The sequence below is a fragment of the Leiobunum rupestre genome, chromosome 4 (assembly GCF_980474605.1).
Source record: "Leiobunum rupestre chromosome 4, qqLeiRupe1.1.hap1, whole genome shotgun sequence".
NCBI lineage: Eukaryota > Metazoa > Arthropoda > Arachnida > Opiliones > Sclerosomatidae > Leiobunum > Leiobunum rupestre.
In genome coordinates, this window is record NC_143387.1 from 28477995 (window position 1) to 28500383 (window position 22389).

At 36.5% G+C, this 22389-nt stretch overlaps 3 protein-coding genes across 3 annotated transcripts; 2 read left to right on the top strand and 1 right to left on the bottom strand.

Moving 5' to 3' along the window:
- Positions 1-5772: 5772 nt before the first annotated feature.
- On the top strand, positions 5773-7833 carry LOC149947383 (pseudouridylate synthase 1 homolog). Its single transcript, XM_090172143.1, has 5 exons — positions 5773-5946; positions 6010-6249; positions 6324-6530; positions 6590-6911; positions 6978-7833. The coding sequence occupies exons 1-5, from the start codon at positions 5854-5856 to the stop codon at positions 7493-7495; spliced, it is 1380 nt and encodes a 459-aa protein (XP_090028269.1). The 5' UTR covers positions 5773-5853; the 3' UTR covers positions 7496-7833.
- Positions 7834-7975: 142 nt separating this feature from the next.
- LOC149947384 (TBC1 domain family member 19) lies at positions 7976-12804 on the top strand. Its single transcript, XM_090170891.1, has 16 exons — positions 7976-7988; positions 8126-8280; positions 8342-8416; positions 8489-8552; positions 9125-9227; positions 9395-9455; positions 9512-9593; positions 9648-9778; positions 9836-9910; positions 9972-10034; positions 10231-10393; positions 10495-10604; positions 12229-12320; positions 12395-12510; positions 12576-12646; positions 12718-12804. The coding sequence occupies exons 1-16, from the start codon at positions 7976-7978 to the stop codon at positions 12802-12804; spliced, it is 1461 nt and encodes a 486-aa protein (XP_090027017.1).
- A 274-nt stretch (positions 12805-13078) lies between these two features.
- On the bottom strand, positions 13079-21868 carry LOC149947385 (sonic hedgehog protein-like). Its single transcript, XM_090170892.1, has 6 exons — positions 21721-21868; positions 21310-21401; positions 20101-20284; positions 14292-14466; positions 14111-14217; positions 13079-14040 (listed from the first exon to the last, which is right to left on the bottom strand). The coding sequence occupies exons 1-6, from the start codon at positions 21866-21868 to the stop codon at positions 13754-13756; spliced, it is 993 nt and encodes a 330-aa protein (XP_090027018.1). The 3' UTR covers positions 13079-13753.
- Positions 21869-22389: the final 521 nt, after the last annotated feature.

The following is a 22389-nucleotide window of genomic DNA, read 5'->3' on the forward strand; positions in this document are numbered from 1 at the left end:
GATGTTTTATTTAAGCGCCTATTCATTCCATACTAATGTATTTCGCCGTCTTTGCATTTCGCTGCCTGCCTTTATTTTTTTATTCTAAATTTCCAAAACATTTTTAGGTTGTGTACGAATGCCACTGGTACGATGTCACTTACAATGATAGGGCTTGTCACTTAAGACGATGATAGTAGTAAAGATGTCACTTAAAAGGGTGTAATTATAGGTAAGATTTCGGTTAGCCAACCAAGGTTTATAAGGCGATGTTGACGAAAGCCCCAAATGAAAAAACAAATTACTGTCGAAATAAGAAATCCTCAGTTTTAATACGTTTCATCTCAATTTTCCATATTTTCCGTTGTCGAGAAGGTTGTTTGGGTTCGTTATTTTGAGGCGCCGAAATGAACTGTTGGCTAAATTACTTTGCGGCGAAATTAAATTAAATGCCAGACATTTTTACCAGCGTTCTTAGAAATTATCTTTCAAAAGCTGCTACCCCCTCGCTGTATTTCTCCGAAACTGCGGTCCCGGACTTCCGGTTATACCGACAGTTTTATTGGTATACGTAGGCATTACCAAGTAATTTTAATTTAATGATTTAGGCGGAAATGTTAAAGGGTCAAATAATTGGAACGTCAGGAATTCATACACTTACACACGTCAACGAGCACACACTCCTTAGCAAACACTAGAACTTAATTCCCAAAAAAAGGTAATTTGAATGCTAATTTAGAATAATGAAATTGATTAAAACTTATTTAAAGCGACAATGTTACTAAGCCTTTATATAACCGCACTAAAATGAATTCATAAATAGAGGCCGCCATTGGATCAAATCCATTTGTTCGACTCTAGTGGATTTTGCCCCGCGAGATTCGAAACAGCTTTTTGAGACTCTCGCGATCGCTTGGATGGTACCGGCCCTTCTGTTATACAGGTATCACAGCGCCACTTAACCACTACTAAAGACTCCCGGTTTTAAAAGTCCATTAGGCGTCGGCGACTACTGGTGTTCCGATCTGAGCATTACACTTTGGGAAAATCAAAAACGAAGGGATGACCTTCCGCAATCTATCGCGAGCAATAATATTTTTCTCTGAAGATATGCGAAAGTTTAAGGGTCAAACTGGAAGGAAAAAATCGATAGGTATTTTTTTTCAAGTTTAATCGAATCCCAAGTCTAATAAAGAGTTTTTCTTTCAGTTTTTTGGGGGAATTTCAGCCATTACTAGAAGAGGCCGAAAGTTTAATGTGTTACGGAAAGATAGAAAAAAAAGGAGATGATAAAAAAATGGTCGGATTATTGGGCCAAGAAATTGGGATCTTGTATATATAGTCGGAAGACCGCATTATATCTTTATAGACGGCGGCTCACGTGTGTATACCCACAATCGCTTTCTCTTTTGTCGCGCTATGAAAAATAAAGATTCCCAACCAAGTTAACTTGACAATGAAGCTAAATAGATTTTGCGCGGGCTCTTATTGCGGTTGTCCGTAGAGGTAAATAAGACTCCATAGTAGTCATTCTTACTGACAACTTAAGTTGCGTGGCTATAATATAACGTTGAATAAAGGGCCAAACAAGGTTGACACTCGAGTAAATTGTACCATCTCCGAAACCGACGTAAGGAAAAGGGCGTGGTTTCAATGTGTACGTAATGGAGCAGGGGGTGGTTTCAATGTGTACGTAATGGAGCAGGGGGTGGTTTCAATGTGTACATAATGGAGCAGGGGGTGGTTTCAAAGTGAACTTAGCGAAGTAGGGCGTGGTTTCATAGTGTACTTAGCGAAGTAGGGCGTGGTTTCATAGTGTACTTAGCGAAGTAAGGCGTGGTTTCAAAGAGTATGCAAGGAAGTAAGGCGGGGTATAAAATGTACGTAAATAAGTAGGGCATGGTTTTAAATGGTAGTTGAGGCCATGGTCTCCAAATGCGGGTATAAGTTTCAGAAGAGTTGGTTTCTCATTAATCGAAGACGATAAAATAAAAGTTTTATGACGCCGCTGCGGTACTTTTAAAAATTCACCACATCCTCTTTGCGTACAAGTTATTTATCTTTAGTAATTTACATACTTTATAGCGCAAATATTTTAATGTCCCGATTTAAAACAAACTTGAAAGGGAAAGGTAAAAGCGAGTTTCTTAAAAAAGGTAAAAATTGTGCACTTCGGGGAGAGTTTGGAGAGGAGGCTCATCAACTTGGGAAACTCTTTCATTTAGTTAATTCTAAGCGTGAAAAATTTTCTTCGTTGGTACCTAAAAGTACTTAAAGCCTGTTCTACTTACTTGGTTGCTTAACAGTTTCATAAGATAACACACTGATCTTTAATATCTCATGAGGGCGAGAGAAGAGATTCGTTAGAATTTGCCTTTATCTTTATGAGCGCAGAGGGTCCTTGCCGGGTGATAAACAATGAATTTAGAACATTCCGTGGAAGCTTTGAGGTCCATTCTTCCCGCAGGGTCCAACTAGTTCAGTCCGTTAAGTTCAGCCACGAAATGTAAAACACCCAAATCGTAGAATTCGTATTCACGCGAACCAAATGTTTTGAGCAAACTGAAGCTAGCTAGTTAAACCGTGCGAATGCACTTAGAATAAACTGTCGTACAAGGACCGGAGGAAAGCCTGTTGTAACTAAATATTGTAGCTTTTCATCTTATTTTGGAAGTTATTCAAACACCGGTATAGCTTTTTCCCTACGGTCACGTCGAATTACCTTAAAGAAATTAAGTTAAAAATATACTTCGTAATATTATACTTTAATCAATTTGCAAAAATAGCTTAAAGTAGAGGTTGGCGTTTGAATAAGAAATTATACGATTGTTTATACATAACTGATAATTATTCAGAAATATTCGAAAAAAATTATTAATTTTGCATGTTAATCGTATAATTTATTCGTATAAAACAAATAATACTAATTTTAATGATTAATTGAAATATTTGCGGTTAATTTATTTGTTCCGCCGACCTCTAGCTTAAAGTCATTCTGTACCCTTATTAACGCTGTCGTGAATGAAAACCTAACCTTAAAAGTATTAGCTGAAGTCACGGATATTTATAATCAAAATGAAAATGACAGCATCGTGGTATCATAATTGTTTGGTATACAAAATGGGCCAAAATCAAAGTTACGTATATTTGGGTGACTGCACCAATTACGAAAAGAGTGAAATGCATAACGTTCCGTTAGAGAATATCGGGCGTGACGGTCGGGGATATAAACAGCTTTCTTTTTATATTACCGGCCTAAGCCACTGTGACCTTCCGATCTCGGTAGTCCCGATCAGAGCGCATATCCTTCGATTCGTCGCGAACTGCGACTTCTGTGCCAAGTATCGTAACAACGTTCGTTGCTTTTTCGAAAAGTAATTTTGTTTGGGTATAGAGCGAATCTAACAATTTGCTTTTTCCCTATTATCACTTGTCTCTGTTGATTTCTTTCTAAGGCCACGACGATTCTTTTTATAGATCGCGGAGGAAATTCGGTGAAATAGACACGCTTTTTTTTATCGTATTCCTAGCCACGTAAAACTGTTTTTATTTGTGGTGTAAAAATCACCCTTTTTGTATCTTTTGATTTATTGACCTTGGTATACCGGTATTGAGTTTTTTTTTGACCTTCAATTACTGTATTTATCATCTAAACTAGAGCTTCTTACGGCAAAAAGAAACGGGTGAATTAGGTGGTAATTTTCAAATATCGTCATTAAGACCATCAATTTTCAGATAAGGTTGATCTAGGATGTTCCCTTCACCCAGCAATCTGATCTGAAATTGTATCTGATTCCTATATATATATATATATATATATATATGTTCTTTTAACACTGTTTTTAATTTATGTGACATATATATATATATATATATATCACATAAATTAAAAACAGTAGTAAAATAACATAATTTTGGGGGTAAGTAGAAACGATAACTGTGAGGCATCTGAAATTTGTTGGTTTACGATGTATTCAGATTAGTTTCTAGCTTAAACAATCTGTTTTGCGTTTTGATCAAGGGGCAGGTCACTAGGCCTTAGGGTGTCCTAATAATAATGATTAAATTATTAAAAATTTAATCATGATTTAGTAATTTCCACATTTGGCTTAGCCAACTGTTTTGTATTTTCCATTTCCATTTCTCAAGCTATTTCCGAAGTGATTTTACCGAGGATTTGACATTCCATTGAAATTATTTCGGAATCAAACCGTTCGGAATATGATAAATACTCGACCGTTATAAATACAACAAGAAACCACCGAAGAATCCACACGAAAAACTCCGAACGTAGAAAAGTAAAACTGAAACTAAGACGTAATCAGATTACTCAGATAATCATTTCCATCGCGATTTAATCATTTAATCTCTTTTTTTAATAATTTTAATCATAATTTAATTTATTTAATCTGGATTTAATCATTTTTATCATGATTTAATCTGATTCAATCATTGATGGGGACCTAATATTCATGATTTAATTTGATTTAATCTTTGTTGGTGTCCTAATAACCATGATTTTAACCTGGTTTAATCATTGATAGTTTCCTAATAATCATAATTTAATCTGATTTAATCTTTGATGATGTCCTAATAATCACAATTTAATCTGATTTAATCTTTGATGGTGTCCTAATAATCATGATAGTGTCTTGCCCCTCAGTTTTACCCATATCAACTGATCTGATAATCTGATATTTCGCAATTATATTGTAACTTTTATCTGAGATTCAGTTAGCAGCATTACGCTAATCATGAAGAAAGAATTTCAGCGTTCGTCATTGAAACGTTTTCTTTAAACAACATTTTGTGACGGTTTAATATGAACGGAAACTATTTGGCTGTAGGCAAATCATTATGTATTCGTATCCAAATTATAAATCGGAGTACTTTTAAAAGTTAAACATAACAAAGGGAAAAGCGCACTACTTTTAGTGAAAGGATTTCCCTTTACCGTAAATCTGTAGTTTAGTCGAGAAAAATCGGAAATGCTACGTCAACGGATAAAAAGTCAATTTGAAATCGAAGATTATCTTTCCAGTTCTCGGATGTCCGGTTTTATTGGCTTAGAAAAAAAGTAAATGTCGACAGTGGCTTAGAAAACGTCTGAACCGGATTATTTTAGATCATATAACCTAGGAAAATAGCCCAAATTCGTCCAAAATAAAAAATACAGCTTTTTCTACTTTAATAAGCTTAAGTTATAGGACTACTTTGAAGTCGTGAAAAGTTTTTCTTATAAGTTGCACTCTAGCTAATTAAGTTTTATCTCGGCTGGAAACTTGTTTTTATCAGCGAGGAAAAATCGATTCCTTTCTTATTTACCGCAATAGTCCGCCATCTATTGTTGTATTAAAAAGCGGAACGTATCTTCCAAGTTTTAATTATAAAATTATCGTCCTTAAAATTTAAACTTTAAACATCAGTTTAATTGAACTACACTAAATTAAATTTACACGTCGCTAATGTGGTTGTGTTTGTACCAGTATTTAAATCAATATAACGAAGCGTTGTTCGGCTACTGCCGCAAATTCAATGGGCGATGGTCAGACGTAGCTGGTTTAGTCTTATATATTCTAATATATTCTAGATCAAATAAATGATTTCATAAATTTAATCATGAATAAACATTCGATAAGTCTAATGTGTACCGATTTGGTTGACTCGCAACTATATCACGAAATTGTATCATCCCTAACGGTAAGCTAATTTGAATTTGAATCGCACGTACCTAGTTCTATTACCAACAGTAACCGCTCTCGGCGTCTCGCGCAAGCGCACGCGTCGTCACTTTTATTTTTCGATCGATATTAAGCGCGCGCGTTATTTCAAAACGTTTCTTTTTAGGGTTAGCTGTTTTTCGTTTTCAACAAAATGGCTATGAAAGATATAACGCAATCGATCGAAAAATTTCCAACCGCGAAACGTCAAATTATTTTTGACAAAGATAACGAAGGCGAGAAAGAGGTTCGTTCGATCGTTGATTATTTTCAGTTTGTCAGTTGTTTATTTTTGTTTAATCACAAAAAGAACTACGCGCGAGTAACGGATGCGAAACCGATTGAGGTCCAGGATAAATGCATCGGAATCAAAGCGCCATCGTCTTTCAGAAAATCATCTCAAATTGCTTTCGTCTTCGGATATATGGGTATAGGACGCGAAGCATTTTTCTCTACGATGAACAGGAATGTGCCGGCAGTTTATAATGATATATTACGAGCGTTGTTCGCGACCGAATTTAAGGACAAGAAACTGAAACTTACGTCTTTGGTAATCACGCTATATATATATATCAAAATATTAGTAGGATAAGTTTTGATCTAACTGAACAATGATACGAGTAGAAATCCGCTTGTAAAACTCCAGCAAATGGCTCAGCCCTGTGCCAAATTATTGCAATGCCAAATAATGGTGGCAACATCGAAGATCGTCTTGAAAAAATAAACGAACTTTTGCCGCATTACATTCGTTGCTTCGATGGACGAAAAGTACCTCCAACTTTCAACCCGAAATATTCTTGCGCGATGGACAAAACTCAATCAAACTACCAAGTCAGACCGAACTACATCATTTGAAATGTAAACGATATTACACGAGTGCTCTTTTTCAGGTTTTCAAGTACCTACTACCAACTTTTGCTTTGGATGTCGAATACGAGGGCGCAGTTGGTGATTATCGAGTACCGGCAGAACTTCTCGCCAAAGTGGAGTGCCTTCTCGAAAAGTTCGAAGGTTACCATAGCTTCCATAACTTCAGCGGGACTGTCAAGGGAAAACCCGGTTCGAAGAACTCTCGCGTCATCATTTCGGCTGAATGTGGAAAGCCGTGCGTCGTCGATGACTTGGAATTCGTTTCGTTAACGTTTCGCGGGGAAAACTTCATGATCCTTCAAGTTTGCAGTTTAGTGGGATTCACGGTGGCATACGCTAGAGGTATAAACAAACGGTGACGCGTTCTCTCTGTACGGCGAATTGTGCAAATATTGGAATTATCTATAGGTCTCGCTACTGACGAAACCTTATCTAGCGCTTGGGAGAATCCTTTGATGGATTTGCCGTGCGCTCCAGCCAAAGGTTTGATTCTTGATAGCATTCACTATGGCTCCTACAACCGGGAACTGGAAAAACTCCAGTTTATCGACGAAACTGGAGAGCTGTATCCGTCCATGGACTTTAGTAATAGCAGCGAAGAAGTGGCTCTTTTCCAGGAGAAGATTTCCAACGCGATTGTTCAAGCTGAGAAGACGGACAACGTGACTGCCAAGTGGGTGAAGACATTGGCTAAGCATTCCTATCAAGCTATTAAAACCAAGAAATCGGGTAACCAACGGAATCGTGGTGGCAAACATCGGCGAGCAGCGGCAGACGTTGCTAAGAACGAACAGCAAACCGCCGTTAAACAACTCGAACCATCTGTTGCGAGAGAGGTACATCGAGAGAGGAAGTCCTCAGTGGTCAGATCCGCGCTGTTGGACTTGGTCAGCAACACTTTGCAACGTATCATTCAAGAGATATAAACGAAAAAATACTTCTCCGATATAGTTTTCTACTTTTTTTCTTAGATAAATATTATTCAATTTTTCAAACATATTTCCTCTATATATCTAAGTTTCAAATATAACCAAATTTGTACAAATACAATATTTCTATAAAAAAAATATTATTATCTCAATATTTTCTCTGAGTTTGAAATATTTCTGAATTTGTACAAATACCATATTTCTATAAAAAGTATTCTTTTCTCTATATTTCCTTTATATATCCACGTTTGTAATATTACCGAGTTTTTAATAATACCACGTGTAACCGGAGTAGTTTTTTTGGTTTTATTGCAATAAAATTGTTTTAAAGATGATCTTGTTTTCAACTTTTAATTTTTTGAACATGGAGCTGACGTTCTTGTTCATAATTACTTTATATTTCATACTAAAAAATAAGCTGATTTTTCATCGACAAAAGTGAAGTAATAACGTAAGACTGAATAATTATCAACGAAAATGATAATCATACGTATTATTATTATTTATATCTATATTTATTAAAAAAGTCTATAACTATTTAAACACATTTTGTAAGTATTCTTGAAACGATAATATTTATCTATTTAAACATGTAGGTTTTGGTAAATGATACCAAAATTTCTCCAGAGAATTTCGAAGAGAGATGCCTGAAAGAGATATCTCAGTTGAAATTTCGAGAGAAGATTCGGAGTCACATTTATCAGTATTCCATTCGGAAATCGCATTTGTTACTCGCAGTTCCGCAACCCAGAGAACCTTTAGATTTTATACAGAAAGCTCAGGTATATTTCAACTCCCTTATAATTACCGTAATATTGTTTCTATATACTCGTTTTGATAAAGATATCTTGGGAAAGGCGAATATTTAAAAGCTTGAACAGCATGTATAATGAGCTGGGAATCCCTCTTTCCAAAAAGGTAAATTTTCCTTTCTTTCAGATTGAGTGTTTATTTTATCATGATTCCAATATTTTTGTATTTCGATTTCAGAGGCCGGTATCGGAACAAAGAGATTTGGAAGCGAAATGGTGCGAATTAAGCACCGAAGACATCGGTAACTTAAATTATTAAATGTTTAAAGGGCCAATAAACAACTGGACCCGAATCTAGATTGGTATTTTCATAGCAGCGCCACGGTGTCCGATATTTGAAAGACTTCCACCCAAATATTAAACACGTTCGCAAAATAAGCGAATGACTTTATGCCTAATATCTTAAGCTCGACACAGGTCTAAAATGTTAAGGTATGTGTAGAGGTCGGCGTTTGAATAAGAAATTATACGATTGTTTATATTTATCCATAACCGAGAATTATTCAGAAATATTCGAAAAAAATGATTAATTTTGCATGTTAAATCGTTGTTTAATCGTATAATTTATTCGTATAAAACAAATAATACTAATTTTAATGATTAATTGAAATTTTTGCGGTTAAATTATTTGTGTGGAAAGATTTCTAGATTATCTAGGTAAGAGACCTGTCAGCTAGGCGATGCAATTTGAAGAATGGACTTTTTTCTTACGATTCGGGTTGGGTAGTTTATTTGTCCAAGGTGTAAGTTCAAGTCTTAACTTTCAACTTGAACTGTCTATTTAATTTAAGATAAATTTGTTTAATCTTTATAGATTTATCTAGAATAAGACCATTATATTCACCGAAAGATTTCTTGGACGTTCTGTTAAATGTTAGAAGTCCAAACTGGTCACTCTCCTTAGCCAGTGATTCTGGGTATTTATGTTACGTTAAAAAAAAATTTAAGCAGCTTCAAAAACGGATTGCTTCCACTGGCTAAAACTATGAACAAATGTAGAATTAAATTTTACTGAGAGACTGAGCTAATAGTGTTTAAAGTCACTTAGTTTCGTTTTTACATCAAACAATATTTTATTTTCCAGAGCAACAAATATTTGGGGACAAATAAAAGTTCCAATAAGGGTCAAGACTTTTTCTCAGATTGTAAGACGTGAAAATTTGTTCGTTAAAAATGCAGTTTTTCATGTAGATTTATTTAGAGGAAGGCTTACCACGAATTGAGATCGTGTCACGTTGGAGTAGACCACGTCGGGGACGACTATTTAGAACTTGGAAATAAAGGTTAAAAAATATCGTATCCATTATTCTTCGAGTTCATGACAACTAATAAATAATTATTCGGTCATATCGCAGTGCTCTCAACTCTGGACCCTTTGCTCGCCCGTGAGTACGCTAAATTCGGTTGTTTACCGAGTATTCGTACCGAGATATGGTCTCACATTCTTGGAGCTAAATCCGAAGACGATGTAAGTAATTTTTATTTGTATTTGAAACACGAAATAATATAACCATCTTTAACGCAGGACAAACTGAGGTTTCAACAATTGAAATCATACGTCATACAACATGATATGCTTGTAGACAAACTAATTTTTAAGGTTAGCTCTTTCAAGTGATTTATTTAAGCTGCCGAACTGATGGGTTGATATCGTTTTCCAGGACATCAGACTAACGTCTTCGAACGATGACCAGTATTTTGTATTTGAAGACGTACTATACCAGGTAATTGTTATTACTGATATAGCTACATTTTCTAGCTACGCGCATCTACAGCGATAATAATAAGCAACCGACTTGACCTATCCGCGAGCGATAATAAATCTTTGACCCCACGCGCGTTCGTTATATCGCGTGATATATATTTGTGGCGTTGTTAGTTTTGATATCTTCTTTCGGAACTGATCGGGAAAACTTTCAGATTTTATTAGCTTTTACGAGAGACACTTTGGTTCTTGACCACTTTCACGGAAGTTCCGCTTCTCCGGCCACTGGCTATTTGCGCGGTCGGCTGAATCAAGAAGGAGCAGCGGTCATTTATCCACCCAACGGAGTCATTCCATTCCACGGATTTTCGATGTATTGTAAGCTAAAACCCCTCTCTCTTATTTTTGCTCAATATTCCGCAGAGGGAGACGACGCTATCTCGCAAATGAAATATTTTTCTTTCCTCATTGATCCGCAGTGACTCCCTTATGCTTCTTGACCGAAGATCCAGTCTTGATGTACAATATTTTCAAGGAACTTTATTGTCGATACTTTTTTCGATTGCATACTCTGTCGTCGCATTGTCAGGTAGTGCCTTTCTTCTACAAATATGTATTTTTTAGTAACCCAGGGGGGGGGGCTATTTTAGTGTCACGAACAAAAATATTTCACGGAAGGGGTGTAGAAGGAGGTGTAGGCGATATAACGGTAAAGGCAGAGGAGAGCCGCAATAGTTGAGAAGTGGTTTACGGCTTCCCTCTGATTGGTCGCTGATTAAGGAAAGGAAATGAGGCGGAAAGATTTTTCCACCAGAATCAATGCCATCTGTCGTTATATATAGAACTATAAATTACCCCGAAATCGATTTTTTCTATGGGTTATAACGAAAATAGCTAGTTTCAAGAAAATTTATCAGATATTGCCTTAAATTGCGACACTTAGTTGCTAATAAATAAATATAATAATTTTGTGAACTTGATACTAATATTTTTGATCAATTAAAACAAAAAATCTCCATTTAAAAAAGCATGGTATTTTCACGGTTTCACAGAAACGAAATTTGAAAATAACGAAATTGGTAATTTGGACTACATTTAGGTAAATTTTAGTAAATCGGAACATATTGGGGTAAAATTGTAACAATTTTTGGGTAGAATAAGGAAAAATATCGTATTTTTGTTTTAAGTGGTCAAAAACATTTTCGGTTGCCATGGCAAATCAAATGGGTAGTGCAACGTTTAGTTTTGGGAAATTTCATATCTCATATAGGTCTACATTGCGCCCGACTTTGAACAAAATCGGCAATAAACACCTCGGGTACTCTCCTTGTTAGTATATCTATTTTGCGACAGATGGCTCTGAAATCGATCGACATGTAGCGCTTTTTACACAATCCTAAGGGATTTTTGTGTACTAAGATCACATTTTGGCCACCTCCACCGCTGCCGTATCTGTCATAAGGCTTCAGCCATAAGGTTAAGAAGGGTCATTGATATTTCAATCAATAGAAATCAGATCCTCAATAGCCTAATATTAATTTTGCCACTACAGGGCCCACATAATTTTTGTAGATTTTCGACTTAAAATGTACATAACCATTTCGGTTAAAAATTATTTTTTTAGTTACTCAACTAAGTTTTCGGTTTCATTAAGGAATTTTAATTTGAAGTAAGATTTCTGGTCAATTCGCGGGACCTCAAAACCCGCGTACGCACTATTGTCATATTTGATACAGGCGCCATCTAACTCCAAAAAAAAACATGGCTACCTCATTTCCAAATCCAGGTAACTCGAAAAATTCAGTTTGCCTATAAATTAATTTAAATTAATGCGTTTGCGTTTAGCTACCTTTTTTCCAAAACCCAGTTCCTCAAAAACATCGATTTGTATAAAATTCCTCTTGGATTTATTAAGTACCAGATGATTGAAAATTGGTTCAAATTTAGTTCATATAATAATAAAGATTTTTTCTGATACATTTAGCAGCGCCAGAGAGGCTAATGGCTTTCCCAATTAATCGTAAATACTGAGATAGGCAGTATCTAGATTAAGTAGGTCCAAATTGGATTTCTAAATTAAATCAAACTAAATCAATAGACGTTTATGCGAGTTACATCGAAACGTGTATCCCAGTCGACATTTAAGCGTCGCAAAATTGTAAACGCTATATGCTAATTCCGCAATCGATTTAAGATTGTCTTTATTATTGAAGGGTATCCTATCATTATGCGTTTTATTGGAGACGTTGCTTCAAGAAATAGATCCGCAGTTAACGTACCATTTTGCCAATAAGGAAATCTATCCGTGAGTTAACAAAATTTAATTTCTAACCTCTTAAGTAGGCGAATAGTAACGTTTACTGTCGCAATGAACTCTAGTCTGAAAGTAGCCGTCAAGTGGTTGATGAGGGGCTTCTCGGGCTACCTGAACGCCGAACAAATATTGCTACTCTGGGATCGAGTCTTGGCATACGACACCCTCGAAGTGCTGTCTAGTAAGCTATATCGCTACAAAATTACAATATCCGTAATAGAATGAGCTGACACACGTTTTTATTAGTATTTGCAGCTGCAATATTCATCTTCAGGAAACCTTTTCTGATGACCGCCGAAAATCAAACAAATTTAGAGGTTCTTTCTATTTGCTTATTGTTTCTTATTAATTACTTAACCTGACAGTTGTATAACCGTTTGTTTCACAGGCAATGTTAAGTGATATCGGTACTATTAAAGTCGTGCCTTTGCTCTCCTGGTTTCTAAGAGGACCGAGCGCAGCCTTAACCAAATGAATGGGTGAATCTGTTATGTATTCATTTATTTAATAATAATACCGGTTACGTTATAATGACTTCCAAAGTTCCAATAAAATACAGTAATTTGCTTACACCAAAAATTATTACTATTTCTCGTGTTTTATTCTCTTACTACTAGTATGGACGTTATTTTAAGACGAATGATATTTGGACAAAATATTAATTTATATTTATCAAGTGATTTTCTAAATGTAAAAGCAACTGACTAATCTGGTACTGAAGCGTTTCACTTACTTATGTCACAGGGTCCTTATTGGAAACCCAAACAATGTAATTTAATAATTTCTGATATCGCTATCTGATAAATTGAAATACACTTTAAAAAAGTCAGACAGTGGTAATATATTATTTTAAGCGTCGAAGCATCCGTATTATCTCTAGAGAAAGAGTTAACAAAGTTTTCGTCGCAAAAATAATCCCTTTGGTTTCTGGCCGCCATTTTGTTCTGTTGTTTTCCCACAAAGGAAAACGGGGGAAACAGGGAGCTATTTTCACTACGCCTCTTAGATGGATTTCCTTTAGAAATTAACCGTTGAATTATTCAATTATCAAGAATGAATTTGATCTAAATGGAATAATTCTCGGTAATCGCTCCGCGTATTCTTCATTAATTACCATTAAAGGGTAAACAATAGCTATGAAATCTATCGTAAGTCCGTCGTTAAAAATCATAATGACCGGCCATTAAGTCTCCAAAGCCCCGGGAAACCCGAACCTTCCATTAAGTAATGAGCCTGAAAGGAAATGTCTTTCCATTCGTGCCATTACTGAGACATTTTAGTTAAACGAAAATTGGTTTGTTATTCGAAAGGACATATTCTCCTGGTACTAATCTAACAAATATTACTTGATTGAAAAGTTGTGATGCAAGTTCTTAAAGGTTACGGATTTACCGTATGTTTTCGTAATTGGTAAATGGAATTAATCAGGGATAATTTGTCGCGAAAGTGGGATAAAATAATACTTCAATCTCGTTCCTGCTAGACTGTACGAGACCTGGTATATTGGACAAGGTGCGTCCGAAAGATTTTAAAATAGAAACGAATGTCATGACTCCGGTTGGCTGGCTGGTTGGCTGGTTGAACAAGTCGGGAAACCAGCGCACGGGTGTTAGGAAGAAGTGGGACACTTCGTGTCCAAAAGACGCGTAACAAGAAGCTAGTATCTGATCCACTATGATGGTCCCGTGTTCGGTCAATGGTACATAGGCGCCTACGTAAATTGGAAAATAAGTGAAATATAACATATTGCCGAGTAGGCGTTTGGGCCGTTAGGCCTTTACCTCTTTCTACGACACGGTTAATCGCCGTCACTGTAACCGGAAACAGGGTCGTGTTCCCTTTTGGGAACGCGTACAGAGTGTCTCCTATTTCCACGGAACTTGCGAACCTAAGGTGAGTTGGAAATGCTTTCGTTCGGTGTCCATACTTCCTTTATACCAGCGAAATCTTCTTTATACGTACCGCGCCTGGCTGAAATCGGAGCCGTTGCCTTTGGATGAGAAGATCAGATGGTTGGCTGAGAGAGAAATTTGGTGTCCTTCTTCGGAAGACAGATGAATGTACTCAGCGTCACCTCGAGGTCGGCGATCCAAAAATGCCACCACGCGAGAATAAAATATTTCCCCCGTTGCAGTGCCTGCGTATAGAATATCAAAGCTATTAAGTACTCTCTATAGTGAACTAGTAAGAGTACCCAGTGTTTCCCGCTGAGCTATGCTTACTTGTACTCTAAGTTACAGAATATTTTAACCAATTTTGGGATGATCATTTAACTATTTATTTGGGGATAAGCGTCAGTGATAAAACTTCGACACATTCAACACGAAAATAGAACGTAAGCTGCAATAACTGTCTCCGCGCATGGCACCGTACCCAATATAACCAACTGGTTAATGACTATATTAACCAATTATACGTTGATTGCATAATAATTTGTCTTTTATTATACGGCATAGTCTCTATAGAAGAAGACTTTTAAAAAAAAGCAATAATTTAAGCTTTTATCGTGTGTATGACTTAAGAATTAAGAAACTCGGTCTTTTGGCTAAGATCAAAGTGTAGTATCTTGTATATGGCGGATATACCTAACTAGCTTTAATACCCGCCAAAACACTTCTATCTTTATTGTCCAATTGTTCCTTCAACCAGTGATAATTCTGATTCTTCGTTCAATAGAATTTTAATTTCAGATTTCTATCTAAAGTAATTTCGAGTTGTTCCTAAATTTATCACAATATCTCATATCTATGATATACTAGCTTTAATACCCGGCTTAGTTTTACGAATTAGATCTGATTTGTACGTAAGTAAGGTAAACACTGTAGAAAAAACGCAACACGCGTAGCAAAAACGTAACACACGTAACACGCGTAGTAAAAAGTCCTGATCTACTTAAAAATCCCAACTAAACCTCCCCTTCTACGAATTTCACACTAACCCGTTAAAATTATTATTGAATTATGAGTAAAATTGAATTAGATTAATAACCATGTCAGGTATTTGGAATTAGGCGTGTTTAGTTGGAAACGAAGCCCTGAACATAGAGTTAAAATTTCAAGGCTCTATAGCTAACCGTTCTCGAGTTTTTAGGAAATAAATAAATAAATAAAAGGACAAACTTTAAGACTTATATTTATAGATTATTAAATTAATTCAATTAATTGAAGTTTTTTGCCAACCGTGAAGTGTAGTATCTTGTTTATAGCGTATATACCTAATTATTAAATTAATTTAATTAATTAAAGTTATTTTGCCGACCGTAACCGTCGAAAACCACAATCAGGCTACCATGAGATAGTATACCAAATGTGGTCGACCTAAATTGAAAACTGTAGATTCCTATAGCGGAAAAACACTCATCTTTATATATCAGATTTCTTAATTAATCAGTAATTGTTAGGCAACATTTCGGGGTTGATCCTCTTCGCCTCAATATATCGTGGGAGGGAATAGGTGGTTATTTTCGATAATGAAGTTCACGGTGTGGTGGTGGTGTTGATGGAATCAAGGGCCAATAAATGATAGGGACTTGACTCTTATGAAACCGTTTGGTAAAAATTTAAAAATGAAACACGAATCGATATAAAATACAGAAAACTCGTGGGCGAACAACCAATTTGGATCACCGTGGGACCATAAATTTGTTGATTTGTCCGAAACTATTTGGCAAAACTAATCTGTAAATATTGCGATAATCGATTTGAAATAGAGTAAACTCACGAGCGCAATTAGGGTCATACAATTATGCACTTGCTTTCCCCGCAACGAAATATCGAGCCCTTACGGTTGCCAAATCAGTTTGGGCCCCATAAAAATTGGTCTTTTAATTTTACTGAAACAATTTGGGTCAAAATTTTTAATTAAACATGAATCGTATGAATGGTACAAATTTAATTTTGGGAGAGCGAATTTCTAGCCTTACCGATGTTTATCGAATTTAGCGATAAAATGCTTTTTGGGTTCACCTATCGAATTGGACAAAGTCCAAGATGAGGCTACTATTATGGCCTGTACCACCTTGTTTCAAAAATTATTGTAGTGATAAGCTCGGATGAAGCTTCACATATTAAGATCAAGGATTACGAGATCCTAAAGCTTTAAATTCCCAATTAAATATTATCTGTTGAGATGATTGAGAAAAGTGATAGTTCCCTCTATGAGTGGATGAACAAACCATTCAATTATCTATCCAAAGACAAAGGTATCAGTTTTCACACATTGGGGCTAATTAGGAAATGGATACGTAGAGGATGGGACGAATGAGGTTAAAAATAAATCTTGATGGAGATGAATCTATTTCTATCCTGAATGCGATAGTCTCTACATCTCTTGACAGCCAATATTCGTTTGCTCTTCTACTTTCCACATTCTTCGGAAGCGAAGGGCGAAAAATATCAATTTTCTCGAACGAAACTGACACATTTTCCATAGATTGCGTGAAAGTACGCCCCCTCTCGCTGTTCATTCAATTCACCTTATTGCATTTTACGGAGCTCGCTCCTCCTTCTCTCTGGCCGTGATGAAGCGATGGCCATCGAAAGTGACGTTTTATTGAAATCCTTATTTCCTCTTCAAGAATTGGGAGGCGTTTCATCAAAATGCCTGGCGCGTTACTTTGACGCTCAAATCCAGCCTTCACTCACTGCACGGGCCTTTGACGCCTTCGGTAATTTAGGTGTTCGAGTTTTTCTTATTTTCCTCTCCATATAGAGCCTTTTCTTACCTCTCAGAATCGATCCAGAAATGAGGCCGGATCTGGCTGTCTTTTCAAAATACGGCTATCGCGCGTATTCGAAACTACCGCTTTGTTATTCAATCGAACGGTAGCTATATTTATGTAGCATCTGGAATTTTGTCGGCTTTTATAATGCTATCTTTCATAATGCATCGTAAAATATAAAACAATAGATAGTGGCAGCTGCAACTCGGGTTCAATGGTCACTATTTAAATTAAACTCAAAAGAATGCCTTTCTTCTTTTTTTATTTGTTATGTGGCGGAAAATAAAACCTGTTATATCCGAAGGGGGCATTTTCGTGGTAAATTTAATTTAGTTTTTAATTTTCGCGTGGTAATACTTATTCTTCCAAACCATCATTCTTATTGTTTGGCACCTGCATTTTTTTCAGTGGCGTACCGACGGGTTGTGGCACCTAGGAGCAACAAACACAGCAGCCCACACAAGGAGAACACAACCCGTCAAAAGTCGTTCATTTTCTTGTGTACATTTTTCATTGGTTAGACGCTTTATCGCCTGCTGCCGTCAGAAGAGGAAAATTCGGAAATTGTCTTCCCCCTTTCCGTAAAACGTTCAGCGTAAAGGTTCACCCAATGAAATTTGTACACAACACTGCGTTAGCGTGTTTATAGGCTAACTTCGTTCTCGTGGTTTTTGTTGTTCCCAGGTGGCACCCAGTTCAAAATTTTTATATGGTGCCCCCATTGTATGTCATTGATAAAATAAGTTATGAATAAATATTATATTATCCCTTACTTATTATTGATTCTGGGCTACTGATAACAATAAACTCATAAAATTCCCAACTTCAACCAGATTACTTCGTCCTTCGACAGTATTCTGTCATTAAGAACGTTAAAAACTATTTTCTAAGCGCACATTAATTTTAAACGTCAAACGCATCTAACTTCCTATAGGAACTTTTGAATATAAGCAACATAAACATGTGGTCAGAAATTTATAAACCGGTGCTCCAAGCGATCAAACAGCCTACTACACCGGTGGTCTCATCAGAATGCCCTACGCCAGCGTCCACAAGCCCGGACAGGTGACAAATCCAGCATGGGTATAGTAGAACCCATTACTGATGGTCTCACCCTCGACGCAAGCCACTCATCACGACAAAAGGCGCAGTAATGGGATGACCAGCCCCCACTTCGCACAGCTGTGAGATAGAGAGTGGATGCTATAGCAACTCCAGCCGACAACCTACCTACGTAGGTAAAGAGTCAAACCCTTTGGAGAGAGCTCCTAAGGGGGTACGACGGGCACACAGTGGTCCACGTAACCCGGCACAGCTGGCACTGGATGTCCCGGGGTGCCCCAAAAGGCCGGGAAACAGGACCACCGTGCCCTCATACGGAAGCCCGCCGCCCCACAGCAGGCTACCCAATCCGCCGAGACGGCCAGTTTGCCTGGACCCTCTCCGTTAGCCTGAGCCGAAGCTCAGTTTCCAGCCCCAAACCTGACCGAAGTCGGAGGTGGAGATAGGACCATTTGATCAGAGCTAACATCTCCCAGTGCACCACCGCTCTTATCGGTTACAAGAGCCGGACCCCGACTCCCCGGTAAAGCCATCAGTACACTCTAACCCGTTAAAAGCCAAGCAACGCATACAGTTGGAATAATTGTGGGCCTTTTGGCGCCCCTCTAGAAGACCTCTAGAGCGGCGCCCGGTTCAATATGAACCTCTGTCCCCCCCCCCCCCTATCTGTACGCCTCTGTTATTTTTTAACTCGAAATCAAAACTTAATGAAGTTTTTAATTATTTTAAATTGATAAAAATAATGTATTATTTTCTTTCTAATCTTTAAAAAAGAAATCGATGTCATTTGGTTTCCTAGGCTTTCCATCATACATTAACAGGCAATCACAGTGTTTTATGTTTTACATAAGCTCCACTTTCCGCTTCGTCGGGTATTCCCATAGAGATAGAAAAGAAATAGAGGCACTATTGAATCTGGCGAAGTTGACCGCGAGTGGCAACCCCCTTTTCGCCAATGTAGGAAGCCATCAGATGGGCAGATTACGTGGTGTCATCGACGCGCGGTGACATGAAATACATTATGCCTTTTTGAAAATCAACTGTCATTTGATGTAAACAAAGGAAGGATAGATGGCGTTGCAAATTCTGCCCATCTCCGCTTTCATACATGCGTGGGGGGGGGAATGATTTTTCCCGGTCAAAAACAGGGGTGCCTTAAGGCGGTAATCTTCCCTCTATTTCTTTTCTATCTCTATGGGTATTCCAGTTAAATATTCATGGATGGAAAAATTCCTATTCCCCGAAGTACTTCTACACTAACAATGTAAGTATATTTTAAGAAAATCACGTTTTAAAAACCACAACGGATTCCTTTGTGCTAAATTTCGATTAGATTTAGCGTTATGTTTTGACCGTCATGATTACTGATATCGAATACATATGTTCCACTACTTCGTGGTTATCTAATTAAATTAGATTTTTACTTCTACGTTTTTATGAAAACGTACAAAAATGGTTTCTGTGGCAATGTCAAATGAGAGCAAACTAAACAAATAGTACTAATTAAATGAAATTAACATGATTTACTTAAATTTAATTTTATATTACTAATGTACTATTAATCAATTAGTGCGTAAAATATTTATAAAACATTGAAAAAGTACATAAATCTATATTTTGATTTTTTTTAAAAGTTAAAAAAAGAAACACTGGTAGATGGTGTTTTTAGACTAAGTATGGGCCTATTCACACATGCTAACATTTCAGCAAAACATTGTTGTTCACCGAGGCCTAGCTATAAATATTTAATTACACAAAAGTAAATGGTAATATTAATTTAAAATACCTTAATTAATGTAAATTGACATATTTAGTAGTAGACGAGGTTCAATGTTTAAAAATTTCAAGTAATTTTCTTCGGCGGTAAACGCGTGAAATCTCGCCAACTTTTGGTTGAACGTATGAACGAAAATGCAACGTGTCTTGGGATCTCAAAATATTCACAACAAGCTCGACAAAAATGTGGTATCGTGTGAATAGGCTACCTACCTGCCAAAACTTTCTGACCAATTTGCAGCTCGGACAAGGGCAGTTCCTCCAGACCTTCTACCATGACTTTGGAACTTCCAGGGAAACATGGTCCCGCGGCGCAGTCGCAGCAGAATTTATTGCCAGTCATTCGACTGCGACAGTGGCATAGATTATGAAATGAACATCTCATACTTTTTCGTTCCTATATGATATGATAAATTTAATTACTCTAGATCAGATTCTACCTGGCAAACATTCTATATAATAATAATAATAATAATTATCAGCTAGGCAAATACCCAAGGCACCACCTTAGGCCCAAGTCCTCTTTATAACCACTGATGTTACTACATGTGGGTTAACAAGGAAATTTGGGTTTCGAGATATTCTTTTTATCCCTAAATCGTTGGTCTTAGCTTCTTCGTGTTTTACGTTATTCTTATATTCCAATTTAAAGGTAGTTCTTAACAGATGGACAGGTTACAATGCGTAGAAGGGTGGTGGCAAGCGCTTCATGCCATGCGAGCCAACAACTCCCTACACTTACTATTACTAACGGTATTACTTTTTCAATTTTGTTTAAACGTTTAATAAGTATTATATCCAGATTTCTTGCAGTTTATCGTCATTACCCAAAAACAATTTTTGAGTAAAGACCATAAACTGATTAACCCTATCCAAATTCGTTCGTGTGACGTATAGGTTCCAAAACTAATTTTATACACGGTTTACACGGAGTATTATCTTAGCAGGAAATTTTTTCAGAGCACATTTCCATTAGACGTTTAATTTTTTATGATATTACTTAAAATAGACATTTTAACCCACAATTTATCCATTACTTTCGATTATATCGCCTAAAAGATTATGTTTAAAATTGTATTATTTATTAGTTTTAACACGTATAAATATGTACCATTTTTTAATTTGCTTATTTTGCGAACATTATCTAACTGCATTATCTTAAATCAAGTGAACAGAATTGGAAATGAAGGTCAGTTTTTGATTGATTACATCGATGGATAAAAGGTAAACGAGTCACTTGATTCATTTTAATCTCGGTATATTTGCTCTGAAATATTTTTAGTCAGAAATTGGTGGAAACCATCTAAACTAACTTTAGTGAAATTGGTATTTTATGAAATATCTGTGTAACAAATTAAATTTATTAAAATCCATATCTATTCTATTAAATGCCAAATTTTTGTATGGGAAATGTATAGTTACCCTGCGAAATAATTGTTCATTAGGCAGTTCTCTCTCTTCCAAGTAATTTCTCTGATAATCGTCAGACACTTCAATATCGTCTTGGGCTTCGGCTTACATTAAAAAATATTGTTAAGAATTAAAATTTGGTTATTAGGTCTACGCCAAAATTAATATAATTATTTAAATGTGTTTATTAATTTTTGGTTTAACGCTACTTGGTGCTCCCAAAGAAGGCGTTTTTCTTACATTTTAGAAAAATTATATTCAGTCAACTATATATTCCGCTGTATAGTTTATAAAATCAAACTAGAGTTTCATCACAGTTCGTTAATTAATCGAAGTAATAAAATAAACATGATAAACTAGGATATCGTAATAAATTTTACGAGTGAGAAAAGCTGAGAATCATAGCGTGCGAAAATTACTTACCATTGTTTTGAAGTTCATCAATTTCATTGATGAATTCGTAAAACAAAGATTTCAATTTCGGGAGCGATTTCTGCGAGCGACTCTCTTTCAGCTCAAAATTCGAAGCGAAACTCAAGCAGAAAAATACAATTGCGAAGGAGTTATGCATAACTATGTTATTGAATATTTTGCAGGTAAGCAATTGCTCTTATCCGGTGACAAGTTCACTTTTGATCTACGAACTCTTTCGCTCTCTGAATGTTTCAGTTTTCTGGGGATTCAGAAGCGGGCCGTCTTATCATCCGAACCTGTTGATTCGAGAACTTGCGTCTTAAGATGAAGGGGGCTCTCTCCTCTAGAACGTTTCCTTCCTTCAACTTTGGAGGTTTAGCGGTCACGTGAAGTAGAAACTCTTCTTCCTATTGGAGGAAGATTTCATCTCTTTTAGTAGGTGGGGAAAATTTTTCCGTGTCTTAAATTTAACGCGGTTGCTTCTGCCTTCTTACATAAATTTTATCGGCCCATAAAATGAGAAGGTTGAATTTAGACGCATATTTTATCGAATTGAAAAGCACGCTTGTCCGGGATAGACCAAGGATAAAATCGGTTTCAAATTGAAGCTTAATTGCTTTAACAATATAGGAACAGTTCATAGAGTTTGAACCGCTGATGTGACTACATGTGGGTTAA

Excerpts from the sequence above, each read along its gene's own strand:
- LOC149947385 (XM_090170892.1), bottom strand. The coding sequence starts at position 21,868 with ATGCATAACTCCTTCGCAATTGTATTTTTCTGCTTGAGTTTCGCTTCG. Across the intron at positions 20,285-21,309 it reads ATGAACAATTATTTCGCAGG|GAACGAAAAAGTATGAGATG; the intron begins GTAACTATACAT and ends CATATCATATAG. Across the intron at positions 14,467-20,100 it reads TGGTCAGAAAGTTTTGGCAG|GCACTGCAACGGGGGAAATA; the intron begins GTAGGTAGCCTA and ends TTCTATACGCAG.
- LOC149947383 (XM_090172143.1), top strand. The coding sequence starts at position 5,854 with ATGGCTATGAAAGATATAACGCAATCGATCGAAAAATTTCCAACCGCG. Across the intron at positions 6,531-6,589 it reads AAACTCAATCAAACTACCAA|GTTTTCAAGTACCTACTACC; the intron begins GTCAGACCGAAC and ends GCTCTTTTTCAG. Across the intron at positions 6,912-6,977 it reads CACGGTGGCATACGCTAGAG|GTCTCGCTACTGACGAAACC; the intron begins GTATAAACAAAC and ends AATTATCTATAG.
- LOC149947384 (XM_090170891.1), top strand. Across the intron at positions 9,911-9,971 it reads TAGACAAACTAATTTTTAAG|GACATCAGACTAACGTCTTC; the intron begins GTTAGCTCTTTC and ends ATCGTTTTCCAG. Across the intron at positions 12,647-12,717 it reads AAAATCAAACAAATTTAGAG|GCAATGTTAAGTGATATCGG; the intron begins GTTCTTTCTATT and ends TTTGTTTCACAG.